Source organism: Neopsephotus bourkii, unplaced genomic scaffold, assembly GCF_033783945.1.
Source record: "Neopsephotus bourkii isolate Nb327-2 ecotype Australia unplaced genomic scaffold, CSIRO-AGI_Nbou_v1 NB_53, whole genome shotgun sequence".
NCBI lineage: Eukaryota > Metazoa > Chordata > Aves > Psittaciformes > Psittacidae > Neopsephotus > Neopsephotus bourkii.
Genome location: NW_026900570.1, coordinates 15889331 through 15902125, shown reverse-complemented (window position 1 = coordinate 15902125; position 12795 = coordinate 15889331). Strand labels below are relative to the sequence as shown.

At 37.9% G+C, this 12795-nt stretch overlaps 1 protein-coding gene across 4 annotated transcripts in view; it reads left to right on the top strand.

Moving 5' to 3' along the window:
* The window catches only part of LOC133211664 (macrophage mannose receptor 1-like), a 58099-nt gene extending 45304 nt beyond the window's left edge, over nucleotides 1-12795 (top strand). For all 4 annotated transcript variants that reach the window (XM_061352240.1, XM_061352232.1, XM_061352254.1 and 1 more), the window contains 8 exons: nucleotides 712-814; nucleotides 1694-1923; nucleotides 2987-3152; nucleotides 4159-4311; nucleotides 7510-7626; nucleotides 9501-9668; nucleotides 11827-11880; nucleotides 12203-12795. In XM_061352240.1, the coding sequence (XP_061208224.1) occupies nucleotides 712-814; nucleotides 1694-1923; nucleotides 2987-3152; nucleotides 4159-4311; nucleotides 7510-7626; nucleotides 9501-9668; nucleotides 11827-11880; nucleotides 12203-12453 (1242 nt within the window). In that variant the 3' untranslated portion in view covers nucleotides 12454-12795. The remainder of the gene's footprint in view (nucleotides 1-711; nucleotides 815-1693; nucleotides 1924-2986; nucleotides 3153-4158; nucleotides 4312-7509; nucleotides 7627-9500; nucleotides 9669-11826; nucleotides 11881-12202) is intronic.

Genomic DNA, 12795 nt, shown 5'->3' with positions numbered 1-12795 from the left:
TACCATGCAACTGTTCAGTTTGAAAGATTTAAATCTTAATGTACTTCACTCACAAATAAAGTGGTTCTCTGCATCTCCCCCAATATAAGTATATAGAATAGAGTAAAATAAATACAGATAAATGCGTCACTATGCAAACCCGTTTGTTCCCATGCAGCTTTTTGCATTCATCATTGATCTATATGTGCCAACATAGGTTCCAGCTGTCATGTCCATGTCAGAGAAATTGAAATGTGAGTGGTACTGACAGATCAATGGCGGCCTCTGGGCAGGACCAGTTCTGATTTTGTTGTGTGCACTATTACAACTTGCAATAAATTTGAAGAGACTGATATGTCAGAAATGTTGCATTGCTCATTGAAGATCCAGGGTTTTTCCTGGGGCAAAGTTAACTGGTCTTTTCTACAGTAGTCAACATCACTCATCTTTAAATTGTCGGTGGCTTTCCTTCTTTCCACGCTGTATGCCTGGAGGTATAAGAATACCGGAACTGCTCTGGTCTGCTTATCCACCCTAATGTCACGCAAAAGAGGAACATTAAGTAATCTGTGCAAGAGGTACAGGACCTCCACATCATAAAACTTACGCTCTGAAATGTTACAAGAGTATGAGAGTAAAACTACAGCATACTTATGTCTGAAGGCGTACAAAAGTTTTTTTTTTTGCTTCTTCTAGCTATTTGTAACTGATCTCATGTCTTTTTGCCTCGAGGCTGATTGTGTTGTCATGAGAAACAATCCTGTTAAGGAAGCAGGGAAGTGGGCTGATGAGAGTTGTGATAACAACAGAGGATATATATGCCAAATTAATGCAGGTACTCGTCTTTTCAGTTCAATCAAACCTTACTTTTTTTTTTCAGGGAATGGCTTGGGTGTGTGGATTTCAGCATTATTTTACTTCCAATAAGGATACATCCACAAATTGTTTTTCAGACAGGAACACAAAGGTCGTGTGTCAGAGGTCTGGTTAGGGTCACTACTCTTACCTGACCCTTCCCAGTAATGGCCATGTTCCTGCCTTCCTGAGCTGGAATTTGCATCTGCATCTTTGTCTTTACTATGACCCTTGACATGATATTTGTACTATGATTTTGTCTGTTACTCTCTGAACACATTGGCTTTAAAACATGTTCTGGAAAGTACTGGCTTGTAAATGTAGCATGAAATGTCTGAAGAGTGACTGTAACTCACCCACACCAAACTTGAGCTAATTCACCTCCAAAAAGGAAATTAAAAAGCAATGGAAACCTGGATTTAATTGTCTGATTTAAAGACTGATCTGTTGTGGAGTTTTTCTTTTCTCTGATCAAAAAAAACCCAACCGAAAGCCTTGGAAAACAACACAGTCTCTGCAAAACATTTCTTTTGATGAAAAGATATTTTATTAAAGAATTTGTGACCTAATGTAATACTAATTCATTTCAGTAATACTACTGGAGGATTATACAAAATGCTTCTTTACTACTTGTCAAAGATTGCTTTAAGATGCTCTTTGCCTTTCTACAGATTTGCAGTTGACTTTTACTAGTGATGCTGGCTTAAATAATATTGTATCTAACCCATGCTGATTAAAGATTAGGGAACATGGAATCAAGAAAAAAGGCTTTTTGTTTAACTCTGTTTGCAACCACAGTGAAATCACAATCCGCTTTTGAACAGCTATATGAGTCTTTTTTTTACGCTATATTTTACAGATGCTGAGTTACTGCCTTCTACAAGTTCATCCCCATCCAGCGTTACGCGTTATGACAACAGTAGTTATTTGTTCATCCATACCAAAATGAACTGGGAGGATGCACGGAAAACCTGCAAACGTGATCAGTTTGACCTTTCCAGCATCTTAGACCCCTACAGTCATTCATTCCTGTGGCTAAAGATGTTAAAATATGGGGTGCCTATGTGGATTGGTCTTAACAGTAATGTGGTAAGAATATCAAACTAATTGAACATGCTGCTGCTTCTCTTACTGATAAATCAGGAGCTGAAAAGTCTTATTATATCTCATTATCTTATTAGTTTATGTCTTGGTCATAAATATTTTAGTGTACTGTCAGATTTACAGGTAGGAATCCGAGCTCTTCGATTACTCTGATTAAACTGTATATATTACACACGTTTTTACACTTTTTCTGTGGTATCAAACTCTGTGCACTTCCAAACAAGATATTTTAGGCTGGCATCTTGAACTAGCTCTTTATATATATAGTGTATTTGAGATAAAATCCACGTATTTTAAGATGTACAGTAGAAATTATTTATTCTAAATAACATAATTTTCAGAAACAGAATAAGGTGCTGTTGCTATGACTTTCTCAACATTTTTGAGGATAGTTAGTCAAATAATTTACTTGTTTGCCTCATTTAATTTTATTTGTCTCCCCTTTCCCAATTCTTTGATATTTTGATACTTTCTGCATGCTAAAATACACTACCCTTTCTCCTTGGCACAGACACTTGTCCTGTATTCACTCCATTTGGCTGACCATATGACAGGAATACAAATGAGTGAATGTAACACACCACTTCCTAAACCGCAAAAGATTCCCCTAATCAACGCTATGATTCACTGACTTCACCAGCTTTGATGGGAAATGATTAAGCCTTGAATACACTGCAAGTTAAAATAATATACATTACTTGAAATTTTTGGGGAAATAATACAAGAAGTAATCAGACTTTTGTCCTACAAATTAGTTTTAAATGAAATTTTTATTAGTCCAAAATCAACATTTTGTTACATTCAGAATTAATTCAGTGTCACTTGCTCTGCATTTCCTTTTGCTGAAAAGTATTTTTTGCACTGCTGTATTTTTGGATGAGTAGTTGCTTGTCACAACGAGAGTTGAAAAGTTTCAGCCATTTGTATTTGTTATTGATTTCTTAAAAAAACCATCTAGCACAAGGCGCTGCATAGACAGACATTTGACCAGTGAGGGAATGGTTAATGCTTATGTTTAATAATTTCTGCTGGTTTGTTTTATTCTCAGACCAATGGACGTTATGAATGGATTGATAACTGGAGAATGAAGTATACTAAATGGGCTGAAGGGGAGCCAAAACAGAAGATAGGCTGTGTCTATCTAGACATTGGTGGAGCCTGGAAGACAGGATCATGCAATGAAAGTTACTTCTCTGTTTGCAAAAAAGCAGATGGTAAGAACTTGAATTTAACCTTGCAATGTAACTTGAATTACTTGTAACTTGTTAACTTGAATTTAACATTGCAATGTAATTGCAATGGTTATCTCAAAAGAGTTCGTTGTGCTGTGTTATGTCTCTTCTGACATAAACTTAGATGCTGGGTTTTAGTTCAAGAGCTAAATTAATAAAATCATTAAAATTTATTTGGGTCAAACAGGGCTGTTTTAAAATGAGGGCAAACACGTACTAAGAAAGAGCTAAGATGACTGTGAATGGCCATCACTTTGCATTAATAATCTCTGATGTATTTTGCAGAGCTTAGACTCGTATTACTCTGCTATTTATTTTGATATTGAGCAAGTGTGCAAGACCAAAACCTTTAGAAATCAAAAGGCAATGAATGCTAGGTAGTAGTCACACAGGTACAGTGTTGAAGGGAGAAGAGCTTAATGACCAAGCCGTAAGTTGACACACAGTATTTACCTATAACAGCTTTTCAGATTTTCCTTTTATAACTGAGGACAAACTACAGGTGGTATAGAAATCTTTAAGGATACTTCTTCAGGATGCCTTCTCTTTTGTTTTTGACCTGAAACTTCTGTTAATATCATCTGATAATGCCTTCTGCATTCCATGGCATTAGGTCACAGCCCATATGGCCAAGTTCATATGGGCCCTAATTCAGCATAGCAGTCACACATGAGAATATACTTGTGAGTAAAGAGTTGAGCTGCGTTTAAGCATCTGTTAAAAGATCAAAGTATGCTGGAATTCTTAGCTAGATTAGATTTCTTAAGACTACAGTTGCAGTACTTTTTATTCATAGATTTAGGATTTTCACATTACTGTCTTGTAGTAAGCAGTATGGAATACCAAGATAACTTTTTTTTTTTTAAGGCCTGAGTGAGTTTTCACACATTCAGTTAGAATAATCTGTTAATGGTAGAAGAATGCATAAGAAGCTGTTTCTTTCAATTTTGTGCTTACTTCTTTTTTAAAAATACATTTTTTTAAACAGTTCAAGCTCCCACTGAGCCCCCTCAGCTTCCAGGAAAGTGCCCTGAATCAGAAGGACACAAGTCTTGGATCCCTTTCCGAGGTCATTGCTACTACATTGAATCTTCATCTACAAGAAATTGGGCCCAGGCTTCTTTAGAATGCCTTCGACTTGGTAAGTATTTCCCTTAACCAAGGAACACATCTTTCTGAATTGTTTTTCCTCTCTATGAAAAGCTGAACTTATGCCATGTATTTTTGTGGTTTCAAGGATGGTCTGTCGAAGTATTGGATAGGATATCTGCATCCAGTTATTGCGTTAGTATGGGAGGATACGGAAAATAGCTGTCTACCTACTGACACACACTGTCTTTCATGTGTGTGGGACCAGGCATTAGAGGAGCTCTGTGGCCTGGAGCAGAGGTCACAAAAGTGGAAACTTTGTCCTTTGGCAGGACAGGAGGTAGTCAGCCTCATCCGCAGCAGGCACTAAATCTTATTTTAATGTCATTTTATACATTTATTCCTGATCTAATTTGCCCCTTCATTATTGTAGTTTTATACTACTGCAATGAAAGTTACAGCTCTCTAGGCAGAATATATTAGAAAACTAGGGTTGATGTGCTGTTTTCTTCTTGCAACTTCCTTCTCTGGAAAGTAGTGTAAGATTTGTTATACTAGACTTCATATGTCATTAGTGTCTATAGCACTGGTAGCAATGTGACTTAGATATCTAACCTGCCGTCAGAGTACACAGAGATCTTGTTCATGCTGCCAGTGACAAGGCTGAGAATGTGTTCCCTGTAGGCACACACACGTACAGTGCATCTATACATGTATTAATGGCAGGCCACACAGGTCAGCACAGACAGAAACAGAGAACACTCACATGAACACAGTCTGCACTAACCTTTATTGTGTTCCCCTCTCCGGTTGATCAGGATGAAAGTCTGTAGTGGGAATAGATACACAAATACAGTGTAGATCCCTCCAGCAGCTGGACTCAGGCACTTAGTTTGGCTTGTAGCTGGCCTATTGATCTCAGTGTCCTCAGTTGCTGGTAGCTGGAAATAGGAGCTCTCATGGTCACCAGCCTGTCTCCTGTTGCTGGTACACACCCATCCCCACCACACACATGCACACTGTTCCCTCCAGTAGTTAGTCTGTCATGGTCTCACCTGTAGAGACACACAGGGACACAAAGACATACAGAGCTAGCTGAAATTCCCCAGGTCTCCCAGTAGCCATCCCCTCCTTGGTCTCACCCTTAGAGATGCACACACACTAGTGGGTCTCATCCTTAGAGACCAGCAGCCCTTAAGGTCTCTTGAGCAGCTGGATGGGACTCCTGATACCTCTGATAGCCAGCTCAGTTTGTGGTCTCACCCTTAGTGATACACAATACACACCTGGCTGACTAGGCTGACCTGATACTCCCTAGTGATGACGCACTAACTTGTGTATCACAGTATCACAGTATGTTAGAGATTGGAAGGGACCTCAAAAGATCATCTAGTCCAATCCCCCTGCCGGAGCAGGAACACCTGCACTTACTCCAGTTGTGGCACCATGGACACAAGGGTCTCTTACTCATGGTCCCACTCCAGCTGCTGGTACTTAGACCCCCATGCACACATGCACACAGAGTGAACAGTTTTCACCTGTGATAGTAATGAGAAACAGAGCTTAATCAGAAGATAGGACTGTCTGCCCAGTTCAGGTGCAGTTGTGGCCAGACAGCTGTACTGAGAAGAAAACTGTTTACACATTATCAGTCTTTTTATCTTCTTATCCCTCTATTTTCTCATTCTTGTTCCTCACAAATGATATAGGTCCATCCCTCTCCTGGCCTTTGCTTCCTCCCCTAAACATCTCATCCTAAGTCAATAACCCTAGGCAGTAACTCTCCTCAGTCTGAAAGGAACTCTGACATTGTGCTGTCCTGATGGGTTTCATGCCTGGCCACTGTGGCTGAGCATGTCCTTTGACAGCCCTGGGAGGGGCCTGAGCAGGATGTTCTGAGTCCATAATCTGTGTTCTTCCCCTGACATTGTGCCTCTTTGCTCCTCTGGGCTTGTGAAGAGTGGCCTTTGATGGGCTGATGGCTCCTGTGATGGGCGTGTGAGTAGCCAGGGAAGAGGTCCCCTGTTTGCCATTGTCTCTCTGTGCTCCCTCATGGATGTGCAGTGGAGCTTTTTATCACACAGCATAACAGTAACCAAACATCTGATACTATTCAGCAAAAGCGGAACAACTAGAAAAACATAAAGACTTCACTGAAAAAGAGGAAGGTTCCATGTGCTCTTATATTCTGCTGTCCCTGCTTGCACTCTGGGTTTTTTTTGCAGTTGGACATTTTTCAATTATATCTTATCCATACCAGAATTCTGAACCGTTGTAGAATTAACAGTAGCTCAGCAGTGATTCAAATGACTTTTATATTTGCATTCTCTTAAGTGTGTCTTCCTTACCTGAGAGACAATAATTTCAAAAATTCAACAGCCAAATCAAAACAGTCAAGTGCCAAACACAGCCAATTGCTGGATGCCAGCCCCACACAAAAGACAACTGAAGATGCACTTTCTCTGGTGTTTAATGCCACTCCATACAAAGCCATGAAGCTCATTCTGTCTGCTGGCTCCATTCTGTGACTTCTTGATTTTGCTAGAGCATCATACAGAATGAATCACAGCAGAATGCCTGGTGTTGTGTGTGGATGAATAACAGGGTACTATGCTAACTAGACAACAGGTGACCAAGGTGATCTTTGTTTCTCTGGTGGCTACAAAGAAAATACAGAAAAATAAACAAGACCTGTTTAAAGAGTTAAACTAATGACTGCATTATAAATTTGGCAAAGTCTGTACTATACATGAGCTATACAAAGGCTCAGAAAATATTTAATCATTAACGTGCAATGTCATATTGTGTACAGACTGAAGTTATGCATATGTTTTACTAAAAACTTTAATTTTTTTTAGTGTGGGTTTTGTTGTTTGGGGCTTTTTGTTTTTCTTTTTGTTTGGTTTTAATAGTAACACATCAGTAGAAATTTATGCTGATTACAATGTTGGCCTGTTGTACTTTGCCTAGTATCATTGTTTAGTTTTGTTGCTATTTCCCAGTGGATGAGGAAACAAACTCCTAGTGCGTTGCCATGGAAATGATAAGAAATACATCAGTAACAATGCTAAAGTCCTCCATAAGATATTTTCCAAAGTTAAGTTTTTGTTTTGAACTTCAGACTCAGTTTGGAATTTGGCACAGATAATCAGTGGCAAAATTAGACTGATGTTTGACAGGACAATGAGAATGCTTTGTGCTAGAAAATTTATGTCTCTAAGAGATTATTCTTTTTCTCTGTGTCTTCCAGGTGCCTCTTTGGTATCAGTTGAAGACTCAGCTGAAGCTAACTTTCTGACATACACCATTGAACCACTTGAAGGGAAAGCATCAACTTTTTGGACAGGAATGTACAGAAATGTGGATGGTAATTTCTTTACATTTGACATCATTTTCTTGATAAATAATAGTTACAAGCTGTTTGACCTGGGAGTTGAAAACTTCACATTATACTTCTGTAACTCACAAGAAGTGAAATCAAGAAAGTTACTATATTATCATCAGAGGGGAAGCTGGTGAATGGTAATCAAGCAATAAACAGTAATATATAACAGAAAGACCAGATATGGAACTTTCATCTTAAAGCAAGAAAAATCTTACAACAAAGTAAGGTGCAAATGTGCATATAACACAGTACAGATAGGACTGTGTTTGGAGTTGAGATGAAGTTTGGCTCTTCTCAGATGTGGAAGGGGCCCTAGCTTCATGTACTTGTCATTGATATACTCCAGTTTTGGAGCTAGAGAGCAATGTATAACCTCTAGTCTTTGGAATGACCATCCTGGAATGACCAGTGACCCATCTTGAGTTACAGCAGGCCCTCAGAACAGCTTCACATTTAAAGTGGAATTGTTTGTGTCTTTGGAATTGTTTATCACAAGTTTTTCTATTTTCTGCTTCACTGTAACAAAGGTAAAGAGAGAACAGAAAATAAGCTGCTTTAATTAAATTTGATGATTATTGCTTTTTTCAATAATACAGTTAGTATTCAGTACAAATCTGTATTTATGATAGACCTAAAAGTGCTACGGTCTTGTGGTGCTCAGACTAAAAGCTCCAATGTCAAAGGCAAGACTGCAGAATTGTTCACGTGACTTGGGGTGCAGTTTTCTTGAGTTTTGGAGGGTTTTTTTTACAGCTGCCTGCTCAGCCACTTCAATGACAGACTAGCTGGGGAGAAGACAAGTATTCAAATGCATTACTTGAATCTTAACCAGGAAAGGGGAGTTTTCAGCAGAAGAGGAAGAATTTGAAGAGAGCGATGATTTAGAAGCATAACCCATAAGGAAAAACTAACGTTTACTCGTGTGGTTAATGGACACATAAAATGTGTTTTAAAGTCATGCAGGGGCGAGTGCAGAACAATACAGTTCTTAGACATAAACAAAAGAGTTTTTTCAGCAAGTAGATGCCATTGTATTATTAGTTAATGATTATAGTGATTTCAGTTAGCTGCATAGCTAAATTTCGTATCTTTGGAAAAATTATTATATCCAGCCACCATGTCCTCTTTTTTTAAGAAAACCAAAATGTGAAGAATCTCATAAGAAAACAAAACACAGCTTTCATGCTGAGTCTAAGAATTTGCTTATTTGAGTACAGTTTAAAGAGTCACAAGGGGTAAATTTGTTCTAAATAAGTAGCACTATTAAAAGAAAGAAAGAAAAACAAGGAACAGGAAGGAAGAGACAGAAAGTCCCGGCACCGCTGAGCAACAGTGATCACAAGATTCCTGAAGTGAATCTTTCAAAAGGAAAACCGTGTGAGTAAAGTCAGTGGAAAGGAGCAGAAACTAAAAATCAAATAGAGTAAAATTGTATTTAGAAAGACTTCAGTGCAGGCTTTGAAAAGAGTAATAGAAAACCTCCCAGCAAATTACCGGAAAAAAGGGCTTTCTTGAGAAGGTAAATTATGTTTTAACATCAGTTATTTTTTAAACTGAGTAAATAATTGACACTGCACCATTGCAATATATTGTTGGAGGTACTTCTTTAAACTATCTTGCCTTTGTAACATCATAATCCAGATTGGCCTGCCATTTTCCAGAAGCTGTTGTTATATCATTTGGATAAAAATGTAAGGGCAACATGTTGTGTCAGACCAAAAATTCAAATAGTCTAGTGACCGGTCTCCAACAGAGGCTACATGTAGATTTCTCAGGAAGGCAATAAATGTGGAGTGGGTGTCAAGATGGAAATAAATACTGTCTTGGTTTTATATATTCAATGTTTTTCCAATTAGGGGAATGGCTGTGGCTAGACAACACTGCAGTGAATTTTGTCAACTGGAATGCAGGAGAGCCTTCCCCTCAACAAAATGAGCACTGTGTTGAAATGTACGCGAACTCTGGGTACTGGAATAATTTCTATTGTTCTTCCTACAGAGGCTATGTTTGTAAAAAGCCAAAAAGTAAGTGCTACATTGACAAATTTGTTTTATGCATGGAGTAGGCTCCTTGTGTGCTAGCATTGGTAGATGGCTGATGCACTCAGTGCATTTTAGCTGGGTGTTTTGAGGTTTTATAAATGCTGAGGGGTGCATGCCAACAAAGAGTAAGTAGCTCTTTGAAAGTACAAGTTCTGATGGGTGCTTAACCCCCTTCAGAATTGGCTTAAAAGGTTGTGTTCCTATCTTAACTGTACCTAGTGTATACACTTACTAAGTTTGCCGGTTCTATATTGATAATTGTTGAGTAATCACAATGTTAGTACTGTGCCTTGCACACAAATTTGTCTCATCTATTTGAAAATACATTCCGTAGGGTATACCCTCCGCTCAGGCCTTTGCTTATTTCCCTCTGGCAGTCTCGTGTGCCTGCATTTTCTGAGTACAAAGTACTTTCTGCGAATTGAGTATTTTTAATTGTAAGTTAATGAACAGTTATGAACCTTTTGTCTCTGTGTTCTCTTTTTTTTTATAAGATAAATGAATGAAATCAGAGCTTATGCTAAACCGAAAGTGTCCTGAAATAAAGAGTGTGCAAATTTGACATTAAGGACATCTAGTGCATATGAGTTCCTAATCATTTCTTCCAGCATGTATTGCATTATCAAAACGTCTTACTAATATTTACTGAGAAGAGTGAAATGCCTGTAGTAGCTGAAATACGCCCACTTCCTCTACATACCAGAAATGAAATTCTGCTTTTCTTTCTATACATTTGTTCTCATGCAAAATTATTCTTACTTACTCAGATGCTTGTAATGATGACTGTATCTTCTACGGGAAATACTGCAGAACTGGAAGATACAGCCATCTGTATGATTCAGAGTCTAGTTGCCTGTGTTTTGCGATTAACAAACAAGAAGACACTTTATTTTCATTCTCTATCCAGAAAACTTTTTTCCCATTCTCTTAATATATTTTTCAGGATTAGCTTCATCCAGTCTAGCCTTCTGAGCTGGAACACCATGGAGTCAGCCAAATACCAGTGTTAATGCAAGGACTAGACAGTTGCTTACTCAAGAACAGTGCACAGTTGAGTCCTATACTGTTGTAGAAATGCACCTTGGCTTGACACAGTTTTGTAAAGCTGCGATAATGCTCTATTTGCAGAATAAATAAAAAAAAAAAACCCACACCAAACCACCAAACTAAATGGCTATAGGCTAATAAATCAGGTAGTAAAAACATGATTTTACTTAGTTGCACTTACCATGGCTTATATTTCTTGTTTTCTGAAGAGGCTGTAAATGCAAAACTGTGATTGAAGCCTTCCAATAGAATAGATGTAATTTTGTGTTCTGTTTATTGAGGTAATTTTTAAGACAGCAATCTGAAATTCTGTAGCTGGTCTCTTTCATAAATAATCTAACTTTGTTCCGTAAGTAAGGAGGCACTCCAAAGAACTGTTCAGTAGTTCAGTAGGTGCTAGTTGGCTGTGCTAGAGATAATAACTAGGTATATTCTAGGGGAAGAGAAACCCCAGTCCACCCCAGTTCATCAGTTTGATGCCAGTGTTAGCAGTTGCTACCCAGAGGCTGGAGAGGGATCTCAGATTCTTCCAGCAAGCCAGGTTTCATGGTCCAGATATTAAATTTTAAGTGAGCTACAGACATTTTAGTTTGGATGTCATATGTGCTAAGACACTTTGGAGTCTGTGAGTGATTTCAATTGCCTGTGTAGGTATGCCATGAAAGTCTCTTGGCAAACCAGATTTATTTTACTTGTTACATTTTTATGAGGTAACAAGTACTACATTTGTAATTATACTGAGGATTATGTTTGATCATCTTTGTCCTGAAGATGCTGTGTAAATTTTCTTGTGGTTTTATAGTGATGTCAATCTCCATGGAACAATCTGATGATTCTTCTTTTCTGCTAGTATATGTAAATAACTACATAGGAGACCAGAATACGGTAGACTATGGTGCTGTGCCTTTTGATAGGCCAGATACAGCTCTGCTTGGACTAAAACCAGGCGTTTTCATTATGTAAGGGTGTGTATTATATATTTATCTGTATATGATGTTCAGTATTTTCCAAATGTAGAAATAAAAAATAATATAGGAATAAAAACCAGAATAACATAATAACATAATTCTTTTCCAATGTTTCAAAATGCCAGCAATTGAAATGCCACCAGCAGCTGAAGTACCACCAGCTGAAATGCCTACAAAGGGTAAGAATATTGTCTTTCAAGTAGCAAAAATCTCATGTAAGATCATAAACAGAACAAATCGTATTCTGTATTATGTCTCTGACATTTTCTGATATATCTGTTTCTTAAGAGCATAGGATAAAATGTCCTCCATTCAGTGCCCAAACACAGGTGTTTGTGATGTATGCAGTGTTAAGATTAAAATTCATCTAATTTGCCTCTCATTATTTTGAAACAAATGGAATGCTTTTGCGTAAAGGATCATGCTTTGTAAAGAAATTGTTTCCAGTAATCAGATAAAGAGTATTTGGTGTCCTCTTGATTTCTTTGTGTTTGTTTTCAGCAATGACGAAGGACAAGAAGACTTCTGCATTGAACCACAGTAAAACAGGAATTGTAGTTATTGTTGTCATCCTCATCCTAGTTGGAAGTGGCCTTGCAGGTTATCTCTTCTACAAAAGAAGGAAGAATCGCTTGTCAACAAATGACAGCTTTGAGAACAATTTGTATTTTAATAGTGATGCTGTTCCTGGAACCAGTGACACGAAGGATCTTGTGACCAACATAGAACGGAATGAACATGCAACACTTTAATGTAATGAAATGAAATGCAATGTAATATGTAATGTAAAATGTAATGTAATAAAATAAAATGTGCCTTGTTTTAATAAAATTATGCAACTAGATTTAAGCCAAAGCCATTTTCTCGTGCAAATATTGCATTAGCCAGTTGCAGTGCGTGCATAATGTTATTTACAGCAGTTACTTTATTTTGTAACCATTGTATAATGTGTAAGATTTCAGATATCCTGATTTGGTGACCCACACTGGTGAGTGTGGGTCTTAAGGAAAGAGATGATATTGACTAGTTATTAAATGGAACAATAGAAATGGATGCAATAAAGGAAGTAAAATGTAGACAGATCCACTTGAGAA